At 51.4% G+C, this 24,215-nt stretch overlaps 1 protein-coding gene across 5 annotated transcripts in view; it reads right to left on the bottom strand.

Moving 5' to 3' along the window:
• Window positions 1-22,501, bottom strand: part of RAP1GAP2 (RAP1 GTPase activating protein 2) — a 216,548-nt gene extending 194,047 nt beyond the window's left edge. For 4 of the 5 annotated variants that reach the window (XR_005017852.1, XR_005017853.1, XM_036837485.1 and 1 more), the window contains exons 1-2: window positions 22,394-22,501; window positions 12,124-12,240 (exon numbers count right to left, since the gene is read on the bottom strand). Coding sequence is in view for 2 of the 5 variants with exons in the window: in XM_036837485.1 (XP_036693380.1) it covers window positions 12,124-12,240; window positions 22,394-22,443 (167 nt within the window). In the remaining 3 variants the exon portion in view is untranslated. Of the gene's footprint in view, window positions 1-7,302; window positions 7,444-12,123; window positions 12,241-22,393 lie in introns of those variants that run through there. The other variant, XM_036837489.1, reaches the window with a different exon arrangement.
• Between the last annotated feature and the right edge of the window lie 1,714 nt (window positions 22,502-24,215).

Here is a 24,215-nt window from a genome sequence, read left to right as displayed (position 1 = left end):
TTCTCTGTATGGCAAGAGATAAGCAACAACCACCTGGTGTCAGAGCACATGGGTTCCAGCCCTGATTCTGACGTTAAATGTGGCTGTGGGGAAATCACTTAAACTCCCTCCGCCTCACTTTGTTCATCTATAAAGAATAACTGGGCTTCCCTGGTGGCGCAGTGGTTGAGAATCTGCCTGCTAATGGAGGGGACGCGGGTTCGAGCCCTGGTCTGGGAAGATCCCACATGCCACAGAGCAGCTGGGCCCGTGAGCCACAATTACTGAGCCTGTGCGTCTGGAGCCTGTGCTCCGCAACAAGAGAGGCCGCGATAGTGAGAGGCCCGCGCACCGCGATGAATGAGTGGCCCCGGCTTGCCGCAACTAGAGAAAGCCCTCGCACAGAAACGAAGACCCAACTCAGCCATAAATAAATAAAATAAATAAATAAATAAAAATTTTTAAAAAAAAGAATAACTGCCAACATTTCTTGAGTATTTCCCATGAAGCAGTTACGCCATGATTTTATTTCATTTAATCCTTACCATAACCATGTCCTCCATCCTGGTGAGGAAATGGAGCCTCAGAAAGGTTAAGAGATGTGCCCAAGGTCACAGGGCTGGCAGGTGGCAGCAGCAGAATTCAAACCCAGAGCCTCTGCTTTTAACAATTCTGCCATTTCTATAGAGAATGAGGGCAGTGCTAGATGTGAGATACAGCCAGGCTGGGCTCCAGCAAACCCCTAGATTTTCCCTGGCTCCCTGCCAATGCCCAGCTGAGGAGTACCCCAACCTGGGCCCGGACAAGGAAACCCTGAGATTCCTCCCCGGGCCTGGCAAGCCAGGCTGGGGAGTCATTCTTCTGGCAGATGAACAGTGACTCAGATGGAGGCAGGCAGGGGGAACAGAGAAAAGGAGGGAGCTACACACAAAAAAAGGCCTGCACCTCAAACACAGCATGTTCATTTACCCTGACTTCCCTGGATAAAGATGGGGGTCCTCGTGGGATCTGTGCCTCCAGACCCAGAGGGATCCTGCTGGAGCCCCAGCTTTGTGGCATCTCCACCAACCCTGTCCCTTGCCCCTTTGAAGGGAGCAGGGCTGACTTAGAATCACATAATAAAAGGAGACAGAAAAGGTCTTTTCCACTCAGGGTCCCCTCTTCTTTCCCCATCACCGGCCCCACCCTCAGAAGGACTCTGCACAGGTAGGTGCCTCCTGTATTACATGAGAGTTGGGGGTGGAACTGGGGCTGGAACCTGCAGCTCGGTGAAAACCTGGACCAATGCCTTACCTGAGGCCAAGGGGATCTGTGGGTAGAAGTGTAGTCACCGCTAAATAACCCAGTGAGTACGAAATAACCCAATACATGCTGATGGTGTTCCCACTTTACAGATGGAGAAATTGGGGCACAGAGAGACTAAGTAATTTGCTCAAGGTCACACTCCGAACAAGTGGCTGTGGCAGACTGTATTTTCCAAAGATGGCCCCACCATCCCATAATATATCCCCATTCCACATGCTCTTCTTACCCTGTGATATTAACACCCTTCCATTAAGCAGTGGGGTATACGTTCCCCTCTCTTGGATCCTGGTGGATCTGTGACTCTGGCAGAAGTAACGCTGCATCATTTCCAAGGCCAGGTAAGAAAAGGTGAAATAGCTTCTGTCTGGCTCTTTCTTGCCCCTAATCCAGCCAGCACACTGTGAGGAAGCCCAAACTAGTACACAGAGGGGGCACACAGAGAGGCCTGTGTGGCGAGGAACTAAGACCTCATGCCAACAGCCAGCACCAAATGCCAGACATGTGAGCAGCTGAGCCTTCAGACAATCCCAGCCCCTGGACTTTGAGCCACCCCAGAAGACAATGGCAGAGCAGATACAAGTATCCCCACAAGCCCTGCCCAAATTGCAGATTCCTGAGCAAAATAAACATCACTGTTGTTTCAGGCCATAAGCTTCTGGACGGTTTATTATGCAGCATCAGATAACCAGAACAGTGAACCAAGCGAGCTGGCTCCAGAGCTGTGTTCCCGGCCACCCTGCAGTGGTCCCTGCTGTGAAAGACAATGTAGAGAAGGGCTACAGAGCTTAGGTCTGGAGTCAGACATACCTTCATGTATTCAATCATTCTTCCATTCATCAAATGTTTATCACATCCCTACTTTGTTCCAGGCTCTCTGCTAGTGCTGAGGGTATTTCAGTGAACAAGACAGACAAATCCCTGGGGGGGACTAGGGGTGGGGAGGTGGAGGACAAGAGAGGGATAACTTTACAACAGGTATTTACAATAGGGTGATGTGATCCAAAGGGGTGTGGGGGGTGGGTGGGGAGCTCTGTTTAGAGGGGATGATCTGAGTCGGCCTCTCTGAAGGAGAGACTGTAAGGATGAGATGGATGCAGCTTTGTGAAGAGTGGAGGGCACAGCAACAAGTGTCAAGAATAGACCCAGCTTCAGGTCCTGGCTCCACTACTTACTAGCTGTGTGACCTTGTGGAAGTGACCCAGCCTCTCTGAGCCTCCACTTCCTCATAAGATGGGGATGCTTTCAGAAGCCACCTCATTGGATTGTTCTGAGGAGCCAATGAGCTAATACATGTATCTTGTGAGTTCAGGGCCTGGCACAGGAAGAGATCCATAAATTTAAATGATTATGCTGAGGCCAAGGCTGCCAGTGGGATGCCTGGAGCCTCAGAGACCATTCTGCTCCCCATCAGAAACTGCCAGGCATGGCTACGAGGGAAGAGACTATGGACAGTGGAGGTGGGGGAGCCTTCCCACTGCTGCACTGGTGCCCAAGCCCCTGAGGACGGGTGAAGTGGAGGGGGGCGCACACGCCTCCCTGAAGATGCTGACACATAGCCTGCCACCCGCTGCAGCCGTGCTGACTCATCTCCTCCACCCAGGGCTCACCCACCCATCACCCCCAGCTCAGAGCTTGAAGGATGGGGCTGGAGATGGGACTGGTTGTCTCTCCCCAGGCCCCCCCTGAACAGCAGTGGGCACCCACACAGCCAGTGGGGGAGAAGCAATTTCCTCAAGGCAGAGGGAGGGACAGGGACAGGAATCCCGGAAAGAGGGCAGAGCTGGGCAGGGCAGAAGACTCAGGGGCCTCAGGGGGCCAGGAAATCCTTCTGGGTAAAGTATCACCAGCCATCAGACCTGCACACCCTCAAGGACCCTGGAGAGCGCCGGGTCGTGGCCAACTCACATACCCAGAGAAAAGAAAACAAATAAGCCGGGGCACAGCACAATGCACACAGAGACATGCTCAGAGGCCCACAGGTAACCACACAGAGATGTGCAGACACAGTGATCCAGCAACACGCCCTCCAGGGACCCGCGTGTACAGATGCGCACGCACGCACAGGTGTACCTCACTGTGCCTGACTGCCTGTCACTCCCCTCCAGCTCTTGCTCACTACCAGTCATCTCATTGGCAGGGTCCCCCAGGTGCCCATACCTGATGCCATCTGCTGACCCAGACTTGGTAGGGCCCAGCTAGCGCACCCAGCATGACCCGGGAAGGAGGCTGACAGCCCTGGATCTGGACTAGGGGAGGGGGTGGAACACCAGCCAGCCCGGAGAGCAGGAGCAAGTTCAGAACCCAAACCAGGTCTCAGGCCAGACTCCCCAGAGCACTGTCCTTGCCTTGGTGTCCCACCTGCCTTGGGAGCCCCAGTGGCCACTTTGCATCTTGAGAAGATAGACTGGAATCTCTTTCTAACTTATCTATAAGGCCTAAAGCGTGGTGGCAAACACAGTAAAAAAAACAAACAATAACAACAACAAAAAGAAAGTGTAGCATGGCAGACTGAGATCAGACATGATCCAGAACTTCTCACTAGAGAAGCACCAAGGCATTGAAAGAGGTGTGGGCAAGAAGAGAGTGTCATCTGGCTCTTTAAAAGGGGAGGAGGGACTTCCCTCGTGGTCCAGTGGTTAGGGCTCTGCGCTTCCACTGCAGGGGGCACGGGTTCAATCCCTGGTCAGGGAACTAAGATCCTGCATGTCGCAGCGCGGCCAAATAAAATAAAATAAAATAAAAAAATAAAAAGGGAGGAGATGGATAAGCTGGCATTACTGATTCTTTTTTTTACTAAACTTATTAAAAACAAAAGGAGTCCCAAATTACAGAGGTCAGAAGAGTCTTTAAATGACTGTAAATGAAGACAGTAGCTGTTGCAACCGCCCAGCCTAGGCTAGGTGTGACCTTGCCTGAAGGCAGAAGGATGGACACCATGACCTTTGTATTGCCAGCCTGAGCTGCTCCTGCATAAGCAAGAGGCAGCTGGACACCTTCCCCACTGTACAACCTCCCCCTGGGGAGGGCCACGTTGCCCAGAGATGGGAGAGGATAGGAAGACAAGGGTCACCGTGGTACCATGGCAATGGGTCTTGGCAGAGGTACATCCTCGCCTTCTCCAATCACCGCTCACAACGGGACCCAAGTGTTTGCTGACAGCACCTCACCTGCCAACGTGGGTGGTAGCCCAGGAGGAGCAGGTAGATGCACTGGAAAAAGGAAAAGGAGGGAGCTTATAGGTGCTGTACCCTGAAATAGGATACCTGCCCCGGCTTATGCCCTAGGGCCCCCCCCAACTAATCCTCAACCAGTGCCGTCCCTTCCCTCACACCACCTCGTCGCTCTCCCACCGGCCCAGCCTGTCCCTGCCACTCCAGACACCCCCCAATCCTCGACTCACCCCACAACCCCGGTTCTGCCATCAGTCTGGGCCACTCTCTGCCAACCCACTCTCCCCTCCCTTCTTGTTCATTTTCTCTCGCCCTCCCCCACCCCTGTGCCCTGTCCTCCCCACTGACTGTGGCCCAGACCAGTGCCCACGACCATCTGCCAGCTCCAAACGCCAGCATCTGCCCTCTCGCCACCCGTCCTTCACACACCTGCTTTTGAGCTGCCTGCTCCCCTCGCCCCTCTGCCCACCCTCCAGGCTCCCGTGTCCTCCAGGGGACAGAGCCCAGGGAAAGGCACATATAAGCAGCTGGCATTGTTGTCTCCAATCCACAGAATGCGAAGCAGAGCCATTCAGGGGTTCTGGGAGACTGGGCCACAGCTCCAGGAGGAAATGACCAGGTCAGGTGTCTGGCCCCTGAGCCCAACAGTCTCTGACTAGGAGGGGGGTCTTTAGAGGTCACCTAATCCAGCCCCCTCCTCCACTTAAGTGAATGAATATCTGGGCCACCCAGAAGGTGCTGTCTTCCCAAATATACAGAAATATTCCATTCACAGAGCTCTCGCTATGGACCCACCACCATGTTCAAAAACTTAGTAGTATTTTATTTAATACCCGTAACCCCCAGATAAGGAAACTGAGGCTCAGAGAAGATAGAAAATTTGCCCAAGGTCATGCAGTGTCGGACACCTCAGGGTGGACTTCAGACCCTCTCGATCCCACTTCTTACTCCAGCGACTTCTGCAACGACCGGTTCCCTGCAGGCTTTGAGAGCACACATGGCAATGCTTCTTCGAGGACCCAGCGGGACCGTCTTTGAAGCCGCAGTGCGAGATGCCCACACGAACCCACTGGGGCCTCACACGTGCAGCCTGGAAGCACGTGGGAGTTAATGTCCACGGACGGAACAGAGCTGATGGATGCACACGTCCCTGTTTCTCTCCCCAGCAGGGCAGTTCTGAAACGCATCCCGTAAGGCTTCTCAGGAGACCTCCCAGGACAGAGCGGTAGTAAGATAAAAAGAATGCATCCTCGGGTTCTGCTTTGGGGGAACACAGGTGGAAACACAGAGAGTGGTGGAGCTGGGATGCAACCCAGGTCTGCTCTGCTGCTGCCACCACCATCCATGCTGGGGTCCCCTTCCCTCGAGGTTCAAGTCACTCTGAACCACAGTGGCTCAGCCACACTTGATCCAGACAGGATCATGGTCGGAGTGGGGACGGGATGCCTGCAGCAGCAGGGTCATCTTCTCTGGAACTGAGGCCACCTCCCGACAAATCGCCTAACAGCCTGGGCTGAGCGGGATTCCCAGCTAGCTGTGCCCTGGCCCTACTCAACTTTAGCATCTGCCTCTGCCCAGAAATTTGGTGACTCTTAAGTCCCCCATCCCATCCAATCCTTCCCACACCCTGTCCCCTCCCCAGTCCTCAACATCTTAGAAAGGAGGGGGAACCTGAGGTAGTTTCTGGAAGCCTGAGCAGCCAGATCTAGCAGATACCCACCCTGCCCCACACTCAGAAAATCCAACACACTCGCTTGGAGGTGAGGGCAGAGCTTCCCCCAACTCCTGCCCAGGTCTCAAAGATGTGCTGGGACTTTCCAGGGGGAAAACACTGCTGGGGACCTCACATGCCCTGAGTCACTCCCAGCCTCCCAGCCCCAGGCAGCTGTGAGCTCTCTGTTTACTCCTCACTCTGCAGCGGGAAGAACGGGGCGGGGCGGTGCCTTCTCCCCTCTCCATGGGAAACTGAGGCGCCTGGGGCTTAAGGGACAGCCCCAGGGTCACAAAGCATGAAAAGAACCAGAGGGACCTGGCGCCCAGCCCAGGACAACCCTATTATTCCCTATGGAGGCTGCTCCGATGGGGGCCACTCAGCAGAGGCAGATCCCCGCATTCAGAGCCCAAACCCCACTTGCATATAAATGCCCTTTGGTTTGTTAAGAAGGGTGTAGAGGAGCTATAGAAAACAGATGAGGAGAAAGAAGGATGTCCTCCTCAACCAGCTCCCAGGTCAGGACACCCAGCGTGCCCTGGACCCCCACCCAAGGCAGGCACCCCAAGCTCATCCACCCAGGCCTCCAGAAATGAGCATCCGGCTGATGATCCTGGCCCGGCCCCAAAGGTCCACAAAGACCTCTCAGACAGCACTCCACCATCCTAGCTCCCCTCCCTGCAACAGGCACAGGTTGGAGCGGGCATGGGGTGGGGTTTATGTCCTTTTCGGAAAAAAACAAACCAACCCAGCCTAGCTACAGGGTCCTCCTGGGGGTCCTGGTTTTTTCCTTTCACCACCACCTGTAAACACCCCACCTCTGAGCTCCACCTCGGTCAGCTTCTCCACCTCGGTCAGCTACACACTCCATACAGGATGTGTGTGCGCCATGACCCACCCGTAGGGATGTCTGAGGACAGTCACCCCGCCTCCCAAACAACCCACTACGCTGAACTGCTCCGTGGAATCGCAGCGCAGGGCTCACACGCGTCCACACGAGCTGATTTCTCTTTGCAAACACCTGCATTTGCACTCACAACATACACCCCAATTCCACCCTGGGTTCAGACCCACCCAGGACTCGCGTCCTGATCCCTGCTGACTACGGGATTACCACCCAGCCCCGAATCCGCTGACCTTCTGTGAAGCCGGCGCCCGGGGCTCACTTCTCGACGTGGACTGAATGGCAACAGTCTGTCGCGGCGGCTCTCTCGGCCCGTGTGCCCGCGGCGGCGGCGTCCCCCTTCTCCATCCGGCGGCGAGCCCCCTCCTCCTCGGCGACGGGCTGCCCTGGCCGCCCGCCCCGCCGCGCGCACCGTCACCGCGGCGCGCACGCGCGCACCCCGGCCGCGGCTCGCCGGGCACAAAGCGGCTTCCCCTGCCCGCCGCCGTCGCCGCCACGCGCACACCTGGCAGTCGCGCCCCAGCCGCCGGAGCCGCGCTCGCCGCGGGAAAGCCCGCGCCTGGCCGAGGCGGGGCCCTCCTGCCGCCCTCCGCGACGCCGCCGCCTGGGTCCGCGCCCCGGTTCCGGCAGTGCCCACCCGACTCACCCCGCGCCGCAGCCGCGTAGCTGCCGGAAAGTGGGGGGGCGACGGAGGGGCGGGCACGAGCGGCAGGAGAGGGCGCGGGGGCGGAGGCGGGGCCGGTACGGCGAGTGCGGGGTGCGGCGCCCGCGGGATGCTCCCGTCGCCGCCGCCAGGGGACTGCCCGAGGCGGCTCCTCGGGAACAAAGGCGCGGGGAGGGGCAGGCGCGCCCAAGGGACCCAGGGGAGCGGAGGAGGGGACAGCCCACCGGCCCACAGAAGTTCCTGGACGATGGGGCCCGGGCCGGTGGGGAACGGAGGTGAGGAAAGATCTGCGGGTTCCTGGTGGATTGAGGAAGACACCGCGGTTCTCGCCAGCTCTGCGTGCGGTGGGGCTGGAGAGGGGGTTCAGTGCTATCTGGACTTGCAAGTGGGAGGTTTCAGGGACTGCCAGAGTCCTTGAAACTCCCCCCCCACCCCGCAACGCCTTCGACCTGGCAGCCGGGAGCTTTCATTCATTCGCTGCACAGCCATCCTCCCAGCTTTGGCCAAACCAAGGGTGCTCCTGAACTTGAAGAGGTTGAAGGCAGGAAGGGTGCCCTAGGGAGCCTTTGAGACGCTTGAGTCTTCCTCCCTAACCTCCACGGAGGGCGGCCTCTGAATATGGCTTGCACATCTCAGTGATGGGAAGCCCACTCCCTCAGGGGGCAGCCCACGCTGTACTCGGGCAGTTCTACATGTTAAGAAGCCCTTCATTTAATTGCATGGAAATCTGCATCCTTTCCATCTGCTGGCCACGGCCTCACTCTGCTCTGGCCACAACAGCTTCCTGCTTCTGGAACATAGGTAGGGCCTTGTAACTGCTGTTTCACTTCCCATCTCCTGTGCCCCTCCCCAGCCTTTATTCAACACCCCTCACCAGCAGCTTCTCCATATGTCTGCCCCCTGAGTCCTTCAGGACTCAGCTCAAACGTCACCTTCTCAGAGAGGCCATCCACCTCTTCCAAACTCCCCACACACCCACTGGTCACTCTTTATCTGATGCTCTGTTTCAGTTTGTTCAGCACTCTGATCATCTCAAGATATTCTCTTGTCTATGCGTCTATAGTCTGTCTCTCCCACTAGAATGTGCGTCCCATGGAGGCAGGACCCTTGTCTTCCTTAAGACAAGGCATCATAACCCCAGGGCCTGACCTGGAGCAGGGTGGAAAGCAAAAAGGAAGGCGGGTGGCCAACCCACCCTCTGAGTCCCTTCAGCAGCCTAGCCCATCACCCCAAAATGTAACCTGCTCAGCCATTCAAGGGTAACATCGGCAAGGTATTAGCAGAAGAATGTGCTCAATCTCCGTCCACAAAATAAATGAGGAAATGATAGAGCATTCCTCTTAGTCTGAGACAAAATAGCAGGACTTTCCTCCTCAGCTCTGGACTCTGCCCTGAGCTCTTGCAGCCCCAAGACACGAGCATTTTCTTAAAACATGGGGCCATACCCAAGCTTCTAGTCAACTGGAACCTCTCAGACAGCTGATCCCCTCAGCCTGCTGCCCAGGTGCAGACAAGATTGGAGGCCAAAATAGACTTCTCCTTTATTTCTGTTAAACTGTACCTTCTAGACTTGGACCTGGACTCCAAGCCTCCAGGGCACTTCGGGTCCAACTGTGCCATCTTGTCCGTTGGGATGGTGCCCAGGCTCCTGCCATCGGCAATGTCACCGGCATGCTGTCCACATCCTCCCTCACCAAGTCCCTCATGAACACACTGAGCAGACTCAGCAAGGGCAGCCCACTCATCAACCTCCCTAGCTGTGCCCTCCCCCAGCCCACATTCCTCTGTGTCACCTGTAGGCTTTGATGGGAAGAAAAGAACAATTTCTTGCTGAAACTCAGAACCACTGTCTCCTGCTTTACCACCCCCAACCTACCTTCTAGTCTAGAAAACTAATCAGAAAAGCAAATAAGCTTCCCCCAGTAGGATGGGTTCCCAGGGAATTCACTCACTGCTGCTGGTCCTCCATCTCTTTCTTTTCTAAGTGCCCCCAAACCATCTCTTTAATAACAGACTCTGAAACCTGACCAGGAATGATGCTAAGCTCACTTATTTATGGTTCGTGGACTTATTTCCTCTCTGCAATGATAAAAATTACCTTCGCCATCTCCCACTTTGGGGCACATGCCTCATTCTCTGAGAGGCAGTGCGCATAGTGGTTGCAAGCACTGCCACTTACCCTGCGCCTCAGCTTTGTCATCTGATAAATGGGGAGTACAGTACCTAGACCATAGCATTGTTATGAAGATTAAATCAATTTATGCCTGCAAAGCATTTACAACATGACGCATAATAAACACACAGAAGTTAGTACAACTTTTGTGATATAAGAATAATAGTTAATTTTTTGAGTGCTGAGTCACGGAGCTATGGCAGCTTCCTCTTCAAGTCTCCTGGGAGGTAGCCTTCCCAGGTATGAAAGCTGAAGTTATTTTGAATGACTGCATCCTTCCTATCTTATAATTGCTTCCCTCTGCCATGGACTCAACTGGGCTCCTGTGACTCTGAAAAGCATTCTTGTTCTTTGGCTCAAAAAAGGTTAGCCTCAAGCCACCTGCATGAGCAGGAGGTCCACCCTCCTCTTCTTCCCTGGCTGTTATCTTGGGCGGGTATAGCTAGCTGGCCCACATCAGTCTTGGAGCTAGCTTCCCTTCCAGCCTTCCTACTGGTGAGCCTGCATTATGTTCATTTGTCCTTCACCTGGTGCCTGATTAATGAGCTCCTTCTCTGGGCTAGGACCTCGGGATACAGAAGAGGGCAAGAGGGAAAAGGCCCTGCCCTCATGGACCTCACATTCCAGGGGAGCCACAGGCAATGAACAAATAGGCAAATAAGATAATGTCAGGTAGTGGAGAGCTTTGACGAAAGGAAAGGAGGTGAGGAAGAAGCTGCTTTACGTCAGATGGTGCTTGGCTCACAATAGGGCTTTGCACGTTGCCTGAAACTAATTCCGACCATGTGCCCTTCATGTCTGTGCTTCACCAGCATGTTCCCAGGACAGCCTCCTTCTCTGTCCCTGCAAGCATTCACAACTGTACATTCAGGATCACATTGCCACACCCTTCCTGATACTCTTGCCTCAAGCTCTAGCGCCTTTTCTGTCTTTTCTCTGCATGATTTGAAATCTGCCCCCTAGAGTTTAGGGCATTTGTCTGACCTCCCATCTCCTGAATATCAAGAGTTCCCAGGTGGCCTGAGTCACCTTTCCCAGGGTTCCTGTCACATCACATCATCATCCAATTAATTCTTCCTCTTTGGGGAGAACTGGATCCAGAATACCTGTCCCCCTCACTGCTTCCTGTACCTTCTGAAATCGTCATTGAGACGAGAGAGCACATGCATTGCTCTTAGCTAAACATGACTGCTGGCAGATGTCTGGGTAGGTGAAGTCTCCCATCATCTCTGAACCTTATTCCTGGGGCCGGTTTGGGGAGATGCGGTAAGAGCATTGTCCCTGTTCTCTTGCTGGCCAGCACATGGTGTACCCCCAAATGACATCACTTCCATTCTTCTTTTCCACCCCTGGGAGGAAAGACCTGTTCTTTCTTGGCTTCAAGGGGCCTGCTAATTTAGAAACTGGTGCAAAGAAGTTTTGATGGGGAAAGTGGGAAGAAAGGTCCTGGGTCAGGTCTAGCAGAAGCCTTGGGAAGGGGTGTGGCAGCAGCAGGGCTCCCAGGGACATCTCCATCGAGATTGCCAACACGGCTCATGTCTGTCCACAGTGTGGAGGAAGAGTGGGCAGGAAGGAGCCTGGGAGCAGGAAGCTGGGTGCCCCTCACCTGGACTCAGGATCCCAGCTGGGTTCTCTGGCATGGCGGAGGAGAGCGACAAGAAAGGAAGGGCTGGCTCTACCCAGGTCAAAGCAGGGACTGCCCAGCAAATATGCCAGCCGCTGTCCCTCTGAAAGAGGAACCAGCGGGACTTCCCTAGCAGTCCAGTGGTTAAGACTCTGCGCTTCCACTGCAGGGGGCACAGGTTCTATCCCTGGTCCAGCAACTAAGATTCCCACATGCCGTGCGGTGCGGCCAAAAATATAAAATAAGAGGAACCAGCTGATGATCTCCAGGCATCATTTCACTTGAGATTCATGATCTTCCTGATAGAAGGCAGGGAAAATATGATCATACCCATTGTACGGAGGAGAAAGCAAAGGCAATGACTTGCCTCAAATCACTCAGCGCATTCTAGGCTGGACAAGCACCCCGGCTGACAGACTCTTTCAAGCACCCCGACTGACAGACTCTTTCAAAGACCCTGAAGGCCTCTCTGCCACTGAGGGCCGTGGTTCCCCACTGGGAGTTTATGGACCAGTGTGGGGCTGGCTGCATAATAAGTACCAACTGGAGGGGCCTGGAGGAAGGATGAGAGTAAGGGCAGTGGGTCCCCTTACCTGGAGGGATACTCAAGGTCAGCACGGCTGAGGATGCGATGCTGCTGGGGGCTGTAGAGCCATTGGAAGGCTGTCAGTGTCCTCTCCTCAATTCGGAACCGCCCTTCCTGCACATACCTGCAGGCAAGACAGGAGAGAGTGAGGAGGTGGGCAGGCAGGGCTCTGCAGGGATCCTTTGGGAGTTCGCCCTACTTGCTAGAAAATGATAGATGAGAGGTACCTGTCCCCAAATATACCCCCTGCTCGTCTGCCAGAAAGCCCTGTTTCCAAAGAGCCGCAGTTAAAATTCCCTGAAGAAGAGGCAGCTACAGGGAGCAGGTTTCAACTCAATAGATGGAAAAACTTTTTACAAGTTAGTTGTCTGGGACTTCCCTGGTGGCACAGTGGTTAAGAATCTGCCTGCCAAGCCAGGAGACACGGGTTCGATCCCTGATCCAGGAAGATCCCACATGCCAGGGAGCAACTAAGCCCGTGCACCACAACTACTGAAGCCCATGCGCCTAGAGTCCGTGCTCCGCAACAAGAGAAGCCACCGCGATTAGAAGCCCGCACACCGCAACAAAGAGTAGCCCCCGCTCGCCGCAACTAGAGAAAGCCCACGCACAGCAATGAAGACCCAATGCAGCCAAAAATAAATAAACAAAATAAATAAATTTATTTTTAAAAAGTTAGTTGTCTCAAGTTGAAAGGAGTCACTTGGAAGGAGTGAGATCCCTGTCACCAGAGGTATGTAAGCAGACGCTGGGCAGGGGATTCAAGCATCAGACAAGGGTCCATTCTCCAAGCCCTTTATAAGACTGAGACATTGGATTTCTTGAGTTCACAGCAGGAGAAAGTCTGCTCTGGAGTGGGGGTCATGAGTCAGATGTCAGGATTAGATCTTCCAGAACCTCAAGCGTCACTCACAGGGTCCCAGCCACCCTCTGGATCGACAATCAGCCCAGAGCAAGGATCGGGGAAGCTGGACTGGGCAAGGTGAACACGAAAGGATCTCACCCACCCTGGCCACCCATTCCTGGTAGAATCATAAATCTGTCCATTAATTCAGTATTTATTGAGTGCCCATGACAATGAGCAAAAGATAGATAATCCCTGCCATCCTGGAGTTTACAGTTTTGTGGGGAGAAAAGCCATCAAATAATCACGTGAACAATATATCATTTTAAACAGGCCCTCTCATACATTGCCAGTGGGATTGTCAATTGGTATAAGCCCTCTGATGGATAGCCTGACAACATCTGTCTAAATTATACATGTAATTCCTCTGTGATCCAGCGATCCCCCTTCAGAGAATTTACCTACAGATTCTAGCATGTTGGACAAGGTAATCCGTGGCACTGTTTATAATGACAAAAGACAGGGAATGGCCCAAGCACCCATCAGCAGGGGGTTGGTTAAATAAATTACGGTGCATCCATACAGTAAAACAGTGTGCAGACATAAAAAGTGTTTTAGGGACTTCCCTGGTGGCGCAGTGGTTAAGAATCCGCCTGCCAATGCAGGGGACAAGGGTTCGAGCCCTGGTCTGGGAAGATCCCACATGCCGGGGAGCAACTAAGCCCGTGCGCCACAACTACTGAGCCTGTGTGCCACTACTACTGAAGCCTGGACACCTAGAGCCCATGCTCCGCAACAAGAGAAGCCACCGCAATGAGAAGCCCGCGCACCGCAATGAAGAGTAGCCCCCGCTTGCTGCAACTGGAGAAAACCCGCGCGCAGCAACGAAGACCCAACGCAACCAAAAATAAATAAATTAAATAAAATAAATTTATGTAAAAAAACAAAAAAACAATGTATCCTGGAGATCTTTGCATGATAGCACACAGAGAATGCCCTCAATTAAAACACTTTTTAAAAAAAAATTTATTTAGTTATTTTTATTTTTGGCTGCGTTGGGTCTTCGTTGCTGCGCACGGGCTTTCTCCAGTTGCAGCAAGCGGGGGCTACTCTTCATTGCGGTGCGCGGGCTTCTCATTGCGGTGGCTTCTCTTGTTGCGGAGCATGGGCTCTAGGCGCGCGGGCTTCAGTAGTTGTGGCACGCAAGCTCAGTAGTTGTGGCTCACGGCTCTAGAGCGCAGGCTCAGTAGTTGTGGCGCACGGGCTTAGTTGCTCCCCGGCATGTGGGATCTTCCCAGACCAGGGCTCGAACCCATGTCCCCTGCATTGGCAGGCGGATTCTTAACCACTGTGCTACCAGGGAAGCCCCAGGATATGTTGTTAAGAGAATAAAAATCAAGTGCAGAAAGGGCAGTATGTGTACTTTATGTTTAAAAAGGGGGAAAGAATAAAGTAGGAATTCCTATTTGCTTATCTTCATATGTAGAAATTCTGGAGACACAGAAGCTAATAAAAGTAGCTACCTGGGTGGGGGTAAGGGAGAGCTGGGGGAATGGCGGGGATAGGGGAGTGACTTTTTAACAGTGTGTCTTTTTATACAGGAGAGGTATTACCTATTATTCCAAATGTTTAATTGTGTGTGTGTGTGTCCCTGTGTATGAAATTACAAACTGCATAAAGTGCTATGAAAAGAAAAAATTGTGCAGGTGCTCTGATATTGCCCGATGGGGCACAGGCTATTTGCTGGGGGAGGAGATTTCCCAGAATGCACGTTGCTGGAGGGCAGAGGGCTTTCATTGCTCCTGTGGTCTCCCAAACCAAAGCATCTGGTCCCCGCCTGTCTCCCTTCACTCTCTTCGATATGATCTGATGGGCATTTCAGTAAGATCATCCTGGTGGAAAAGAGCAAGGTAGCCAGGTTAGATGTTCTTGCAGGGGTCCAAGTGGGACAGGGCTGGTTTGTACAGGGGATAGTGCTGGAGATGGAGAGAAATGGGAGGACTCAAGTGAGCAAAGGAGGTAGTGTCCACTGGTCCGGGGGATGGGTTGGACATGGGTGAAGGGGAGACCGGCAACAAAGTTGTTCCTGAGTTCCTGGTTTGTGCGGGCATCTGGCTGCAGTGCCATTCAAGCTGGACAAGGACAAGTTTGGGAGGGAAGATCATGACTTTATGACTTCAGTTTGGGACATGACCTTCCTCCATGACCTGCTTCCTGCCCCAAGATGACTCCTGTCCTATAAAACCTCGCTCAAAACTTGTCTCCTCCAGGAAGCCTGCCCTGATTAATCCCATCCTATTCTGATGATGAGTTTCTGTGCCTTTCCCCATCCTTGGGCTCCTCAATATGCGCTCCCCCTCCTTGCCATAGCCACCCCTCCTCTCCCCGACTCCCATCTCCCCAAGGCAGGTGGAGGGGACTGTCCTCCACTCTTTGCAGGCACCCTGACCTGGATTCTACTTCCCAGCTTCAGGTGAGTGATTTTTCCACTGTGAGTCCCTGAATCCTCATCTGTAAAATGGGAGTACTAATAACACCCACTCTGAAGGGTTGTTAAGATGATTAAATGAGATAATGCCAGGGAAGCTTCTGTCACGTGGTCATCATTATCTCCTTTCCTCCCCACCATCCTCATCAGTCCTCACCAGTCACTGGCTTTACCTGCTTCACCAACGACAGACAAACCCACTCCCTGCACTCTCTCCTCCAAGCTTCATATCAAACCCCTCAGAACCGGTGGAACCCATTTTAGAGATGAGGAAGAAGAGGTTCAGGGGACGGAAGTGAACTTGTCCAAGGTCACACACGCAGGAAGCAACAGAGGCAGGCCTTCTTTGCACCTTCAGCCCCTGGCATCCAGTCCCCTCCGTGCACACACACATCCTTTCCTCCTCCATACCAGCCCTCACTTCCCAACACAGATCTTGTCAGCTCCTCCCCGGCCCAAAAAGGTTCGTGGTTTCCCACCACGTATCAACCGTCCTCCAAACGGCTCACCTGAGAGGTCTAATTCTTCCCCACTTTGCTCCCCGCCAGCCTTTCCCACCGTTACATGCCTCCTCCCACCCCGACCCACATTCACGCATACAGACCCCTGCATTCCCCATGTTTGTCCTTCTCCAAAGATGCCCTGCCTTTTCTTACCTCGGAGCCTTTGTTCAGGCCGTGCTCAGATCTCAGCCGCCCTCCCTCCATCTGCATCTTGCCCTACCCCACCCCAACTGCTCAAACCACACTGCCTCTAAAAATCTGTCCCCACGCCCCCAGCCAGCATCCAAAGTTGCTCCAAGGTTCCAGGGATGCTTTGCTTATCCTTGATCACAACGTCGCTCTCTGCCCGTGTGAGTTATTTATGTGCCTGTCTGTCTCCCTGCTAGAGTGCTAAGACTGTGTCTGATCATCTCTGAAATCCCTGCCACACCCTCACCCAGCACCCTGTTCGACTGAGCCAGTTTCCATAAAAATCACAACAGCCACAGTGATCAACTCACTACGTTCTTGGGCAGTTTCTTCCACAGAATGCTCTGACACAGATGATCTCCATTAATGAATCCAATTTGTTAACTTAGTGAGTGTATTTGCTGCACTGCACTTCATTAAATATAGGAAAAACAGAACACCATCCATCCCCAAATATCTTCCCTATTAATCTGTTTTGTACCTGAAATTCTATTGAACAGTACACAGAAGGAGATTAAATACTGCAAAGGGTCAACCTTGTAAAGCACGAGCAGCCATTAATACTTTAGCAAGGGGCTTCCCTGGTGGCGCAGTGGTTAAGAATCCGCCTGGCAATGCATGGGACACGGGTTCGAGCCCTGGTCTGGGAAGATCCCACATGCCGCGGAGCAACTAAGCCCGTGCACCACAACTGCTGAGCCTGTGCTCTAGAGCCCGTGAGCCACAACTACTGAAGCCCTTGTGACTAGAGCCCGTGCTCTGCAACAGGAGAAGCCACCGCAATGAGAAGTCCACGCACCGCAACGAAGAGTAGCCCCCGCTCGCCGCAACTAGAGAAAGCCCGCGCACAGCAACGAAGACCCAATGCAGCCAAAATTTTTTAAAATTAAAAAAAAAACTTTAGCAAGAACCAGCTTCTCAGATTATCCCTGGAAAAGTAGGCATCAAGACCTGGGCATAGTCAGGGACATTTTGAAAGGAATGAGAAGGGGGGGTGGGGTAGAAGCTGCTCATAGTAAGAGTCCCCCAGTTATGGAGGTGGGCGACACCTCCAGGAGGATGCAACCCATCACCAAAAGAGAGAAGGGTCAGGCACTTTACAGGTTACACTTATTTTTGGGGAAGGTCAGGCAGGCATTGAAAGTTGAACCTTGAAAACATTTTGCTAAGTGAAAGAAGCCAGTCACAAAGGACCACATACTGTAGGATTCCATTTATATGAAATGATGTCCAGAATAGACAAAACCAGAGAGAGAGAAAGGAGACTAGCGGTTGCTTAAGGCTGGGGGAGAGTGGGGTGGGAGGAAATGGAGGAGAGGGACTGCTGAAGGTTATGGGATTTCTTTGGGGGATGATGAAAATGTTCTAAAATTGACTATGGTGATAGTTGCACAACCCTGTGAATATATTCTCACTGAATTTTACACTTTGGGTAAGTTGTGTGGCACATGATTTCCAATAAAGCTGTTGTTAAAATAAACAAATATCTAATAGTGCATACTGATATAAATACACGATTGAATAACTAAATAAATGGGGAGGAAAGAGACAAATCTCGGGTGCAGAAGAATTCCAAACAATATATGTAAACACTCTGCCCTCAAAGAGGTGAACCATAACTCCACTCTACTTAGACATGGGCTTCACAGAGTAACTTCCTTCCAAAGAGTATACACTATAGAAAGGGGAAGGGGAGCAACTGTACAGTGGAGAAGACTGACAAATACTACCTCAGCCAGGTGATCAAAGTCAACATCAACATTGATAAGCTATGTTGATAGTATGTATCCTTGATATGATGCATGAAAATGGCACTCTATCCTCGTGGTCTTTTTCCCCCAAAACTCATAACCCCAATCTAATAATGAGAAAAACATCAGACAAATCCCCATTGAGGCACATTCTACAAAATATGACCAGTACTCCTTAAAACTTTCAAAGTCATCAAAAACAAGGAAAGTCCAGGAAACTGTCACAGCCGAGAAGAGGAATTACGTTAATTACTAAATGCAATGTGGTATCTGGATGGGACCCTATAACAGAAAAAGGACATAAGAAATCTAAATAACCTATGGAACTTGGTCAAAATAATATATCAACATTGGTTCATTATTGTAAATGTACCATACTAATGTAAGAAGCTAATAATATGGGAAACTGGGTGTCGGGTATACGGGAACTCTTTGTACTATCTTCTCAATTTTTCTGTAAATCTAAAACTGTTCTAGGGACTTCCCTGGCAGTCCAGTGGTTAAGACTTCGCCTTCCAATGCAGGGGGTGCGGGTTCGATCCCTGGTCAGGGAGCTAAGATCCCATATGCCTCATGGCCAAAAACCAAAACATAAAAAAAAAAAAAAAAAAAACAGAAGCAACACTGTAACAAATTCAATAAAGACTTTTAAAATGGTCCACATAAAAAAAAAAATCTTAAAAAAAATAAAACGGTTCTAAAATATAAAATTTACTAAGAAATAAAAAAGACATCTCCATGATAAAGAGCTTTTGCAGATTAATATGAAAAAAAATATATATATAATGAGCAAATCAACAGGGAAAACAGGACAAAGGAAGCAAATCAGGAGTTTACAAAAAGAGAAACACAAATGACCAATAAACATAAAAAAATCAACTTATATAAGAAATAAAAATTAAAACAACAATGAGAGACCATTTTTCACCAGTGACATGGGCCAAGATTTAAAAGTTTGTTAATTGTCATTGTGAGCAAAATTGTGGCAACTTACACATCACTGGAGATAATATAAAATAGTACAATTTCTTTGGTGATCAAGTTGGCAGTATCTTTCGCAATGTGCATGTGCTTTCACTCTGCAATTTCACTTTGGGGAATATATCCAACCATTATCTTTGCACATGTTTGCATGGGTATAAGTTCACTGCAGTGATGTTTATAATATAAAAATATTCCCTAAAAGGTCATCAGTAGAGGCTAGACAAAGAAATTATGGTTCAACTTAGAATGGAATACTTTACAGTCAGTAAAAAGAATGTTGCCAGAGCACTTTGCAATGTTTTTCAAGTACTCACACAGCCTTAGCCTCTAGCCTCTGTCAGTTCCTTCTCCCAGATCTGAAGCCCCACCATCAGAAACTGGGCAACAGGCCCTCAGAAATAATCAGAAGCTAAAAAGTCATACATATCTAATAACTTGAGCTAAAGAACCCAACCAAATTCTAATTTAGTTTTTGGTACTTTATGGAGAGTTTGGAGGAGAAGCCTCCAAAGCAAGAGCTGCTCTAAAAGAGTAAGTAGACATCAGACATATTTGTTGCCCAATGAGTATTCACCACCCTCTCTCCCACCCAAAATTTTGTTGTTTGGGTGGAGCTAACCCCAGCCCCCAGTTCCCAGGATGAGCGCATGACCCAGCCTGGCCAATATGAGCAGTCCATCCCCCTTGCCATGGTGATTGGCTGAAGGATGGCCATGTGACCCAAAACAGGCCAATGGGATGACATTCTGAAACTTCTAGAACCGCTGAGAAAGGGAAGCTGTCTTTCCAGGAGGGTTAGTCATCTGGAGGGTTGCCTGCAGCTCCTGAGAGCCACCGCACTTCCACAAGGGAATAAAAAGGGAACAGAGGAAAGAGAAAGGACAGAGAGAGTAGGGCATTATTTGGTGACATTATTTGAGCACTTGAATCCAGTTTTGCCTGAAACATGGAGAGTTCTTGGTGTTTTCAGTTACATAAACCAGTAAACTCCCTTTTTCTCTTAAGCCAATTTGAATTGAGAAAACTGACTCAATCTGAAATCCTGGAAGCAGGGGCCAAGGCTGATCATGTTGGGAGTGTGCCATGGAGTTCAGAAGGTGTCTTGCCTTCAAGAGTGCTCCCTGCCAGGGCTTCCCTGGCGGCGCAGTGGTTAAGAATCTGCCTGCCAATGCAGGGGACACAGGTTTGAACCCTGGTCTGGGAAGATCCCACATGCCACAGAGCAACTAAGCCTGTGCGCCACAACTACTGAGCCTGCGTGCCACGACTACTGAAGCCCACTCGCCTAGAGCCTGTGCTCCAGAACAAGAGAAGCCACTGCAATGAGAAGCCTGCGCACCACAAGGAAAAGTAGCCCCTGCCCACCGCAATTAAAGAAGGCCTACGCGCAGCAACGGAGGACCCAACGCAGCCAAAAATAAATAAATAAATAAATTTATTTTAAAAAAATAAAAGAGTGCTCCCTGCCAGGCTGTCTGATCACTCAAATCACATCTTCAGGACCTTCTCAGAGCAATGGGCTTTTTTACCCAGGAGTGAAAGGTGACCTAAAACCTATATTAGGGTTCTAGCGACTTCCCTGGTGGTCCAATGGGTAAGACTCCGCACTCCCAATGCAGGGGGGCCAGGTTCGATCCCTGGTCAGGAAACTAGATCCTGCATGCATGCCACAGCTAAGAAGTCCACCTGCCATGACTAAAAAAAAAAGAAAGGTCCCACATGCCATGAAGATCCCGCGTGCCGCAACTAAGACCCGGTGCAGCCAAAGTAAATAAATAAAATAAATAATAAAAAACAAATAAATAAAATTTTTTTAAAAAACCTAGTTAGGGTACTAATAATGATTTATGCTTCATCAGGTTCAGCCCAAGATCCAACCCAGACAGGCATCAGGGCAGAGAGAGTCAGAGCAGGAATCCAAGCTCTGCCCCTTTAAAACTCTTCCTGTTTCCTCCTCCATGAAGTGAGGGAAGGAATCAAACTGCACAAAGTGATCTGGGAAGTTCTGGGGTCCTAGGGTGGTGCCTCCTTTCCAGGGAGAGGGCACTAAGTAACTGCCCACTCCCTACCAGATCTTCAAACAGATTAACTCTACTTTTATCTGATTTATGTACTGAGGTTTCATCTGAAGAGTAGCTCCACTGCTAAATAATAATTTTGATTATTTGGACTTTGATTCCTGGAACCCTTGAAAGGCAGGATGGGCTAAGCAGGCTGACCCATTGACCCCTCTCCTGCTCTGACATGTTGAGATTTTTTTGACAATGTGAACTTGAATGGGCAGCCAGGCCCTGTGTTCAGGAAATACGAAGCAAAACAGAGGAGGAGTTAAGCCCCTGGGGAAGCCCTGAGTTCAAACCCTGACTCTGTCACTTGCTTGCTGGGTGACATTGATTAACCACTTTCCTTCTTGAGCCTCAGTTTCCTCATCTGAAAGAGGGGGGTGCTAATGCCTTCCCCTGAGTATCACTGTGAAGAGTAACTGAATCAATGCCTGATTATGGTAGAGCCAGTAGGAAGTGCTCTGGAAGCCAGGTTGCTATTATTAACGATATTATTGTTGTTCTTTGTATTCAGGCTACAGAATGTACCTGGTGAGAAGTGTTCCGGAATGCTACTTCAAAGATGCTCCTGGCCCTGGTTTGGGTGGGATGATTTGCGATGGGGAGGGGTCCCAGCCAGACATTCTTGGAGTCCTTCCAGGGCAGGAGTGGGCTGAGCAGGCTGTCCTGCATTCTAAGTTCCGCCAAGCAGAGGTCAGGCCCCTGGTTGAAACGGCCCTGAACATTTGGACAACGGGGACATGGGCCCAACCCAGCCCTGAACATTCGGACAACGAGGACATGCGCCCAACCCCTTTGCGATGCGTCTGAAACCCTCTTGGCCTGCAGTCTCGAGACCTGACACCAGCAGGCTCTGATTTCCCAGCCTGGGCAGGACTCGGTGAGGGTAGAGGCAACCACCCACCTACACGGGGACCTCTTCCCTCCCTTCCTAGGCCCCCCTTCTCAAACACCCTATCCCCCAAGTGCCCACAACCACCGGTCCGCGTGTAGGTGAACTGAAGCACCTCCTTGAACAGGAGAGATGAGAATTGTAGGTCGTGCCCTCTTGGGCGGGGCCCAGTCCGTGGCCCGACCCCGAGCAGCAGAAGGAATGAGGGTAGGAGGGGGAGCCCCACTGCACAAAGAGAGCTAAGGCGCGGGGAGGAAAGTGAGGAAACCCCGCAACGCGTCTGTAAGGAGGACCGGGGTCCCTCCAAAGCCTGACGTCAGGAACACGGTCCAGGGTCCCGGCGACGCTCGCTCTGGAGAACCGCAAAGACCGAGCTCGGAGACGCCGGATGGGGATGACCAGGTAGCGCAGTGCCTCTCGTTAAACCCGGCCCCGCTGCCTCCGCTCGAGAAGAAACTTCGGGCCAGCGCCCCCGCTTCTTCCCGCGCCCGGCCCAGCCTCAGCACGCGGGGCGCGCGGGTTCGCGCCCGCACCAGGCCCCGCGCCCCCCGGTGCTCACTCACCAGCGCACCAGCTGCCAGCGCTTCTCCCCCGGCGCCCGGCGACCCGCCATGCCTCCCGGCCGGCGCCAACTCCCTCTCCGTCGCGGGCCGCACGGTGGAGGCGGCTCCGGCTGCCGCAGGCCAGTGCCGAGGGCGCGCTCCGCGGCGCGGGTCCGGCGGGCGGGGCGGGCGCGAGGCGACTCGGCCGGAGCCCAGGCGGTGCGGCCGGCAGCGCGCATCCCCCACCCCCAGGGCGTCCGCCGGCCCCGCCCCTGGAGCCGGCCGGGGCTGGGTCACCGCGCTCCTTGCCGCGGCGGCGAGACCGCAGGCTGTCCGCGTCGCTGCCTTCACCCACGCCCCGCCTGCCCAGCGGCGCAGCAGAGCGGGCTTTCTGTGGAGCACGGGGCGAGGAGTCAGGTTCTCCAAATTCGACTGTGACGGAAACCCGACTTGCTGAGTGACTCGAGAGGATTCACTTAATTCCGCTCTGCCTTACTTCCTTATGACACCTGTTCCATCTACCCAGACAGTTATGCATAAAAATAATTAAACTACTATAAATGCTTTACAGATGCGTCTTACAGATTATTGAGCTATTTTAAGGTAACAGTAATTAAAACAGTATGGCTTTGGTCCAGCACGCTGCCTGACCCTAGCATCAGCTCCACCCAGGCCTTCAAACTACTTTCACCCCAGAACGTTAGTGTGAGTTGAGCAGAGACCAACATGGCCCACAGCGTCCTGGGAGCCTGGTTTGAAGGAGCTGAGTTTTAGAAATGTTTATAAACACAGAGATTGTCTGTACATTGAACAGTGCAATTCACCTGCCTCTCATATCAGGACAATACACATGCTTTGCAGGAGGGAAACTTCTGCAGAGAGGAGAAAATCTGGCTCCCGGTGTAGAGCCCCTGGGAGCTTATCTTCCCCTTAGGGATGGTGGACCCATGCTCAGGAGCACTGGAAAAGTTTCCAGCGGAGTCCAAATGCTACTGACATCTGTCGCTATATCCATAGGCACCTTCCCCAGGGTGCAACAAAAATCAAGATTACATAAATCCTGAGAATCCTCATCTGAGCTTTCCACTAGGTCTCAGCTAAAGAACTGACAGGAAGCAACAGGGAATGAAGAACTTAACCAGTACAGAGGCATCATGTAAAAGAAAACAGAGAAAGAGATACAGACAAGATAGGTTGGCAGCTCGCCTTTGACCTTTAAATATAGTGTCTAGCATGAGGCTAGCAATTGCCTCTGAGTATCCTTTCTTTAAGCTTCCCCAACATAATTAACAAGGAAACCAAGGAAACAGAATAGAAGGTCTGAAAACATCCCCACATGTGTGTATGTATAATATATGTATTTCAAATTAGTGATGGATATGGTGATGCGACAATTAGCCATTTACAGGGGGGAAAAAAAAGCAAGGCCTCTATTTCACATCACAAGATATATTTCAGATGAACTATAAATGTAAGTGTATAAATATATGTATAAAGGAGTAAAAAAAATACATAGGTAAGTATTGTGATATTAAAATGGGGATGGATTGTTTTAAGCTTGGCATCAATGTCAGAAGCCATACAGGAAGAGATTAATGGATTTGACTAAAATAAAAATATTTAAACTTAGCACATCACAAAAGCACAATAAGCAAAATTAAAAGGCAAATGTCAAACTGGTTTAAAAAATATATGCCTGTATTTGAACATCCATATTCATAGCAGTGGTATTCACAATAGCAAAGGAGTAGAAGCAACCCAAGTATCCATGGATGGATTAATGGATAAGCAAAATGTGGTCTACACATATGATGGAATATTATTCAGCCTTAAAAAGGAAGAG

Source organism: Balaenoptera musculus, chromosome 20, assembly GCF_009873245.2.
Source record: "Balaenoptera musculus isolate JJ_BM4_2016_0621 chromosome 20, mBalMus1.pri.v3, whole genome shotgun sequence".
Lineage (NCBI taxonomy): Eukaryota > Metazoa > Chordata > Mammalia > Artiodactyla > Balaenopteridae > Balaenoptera > Balaenoptera musculus.
The sequence above is the reverse complement of the archived record's forward strand: the minus strand, read 5'-3'. Positions and strand labels throughout refer to the sequence as shown.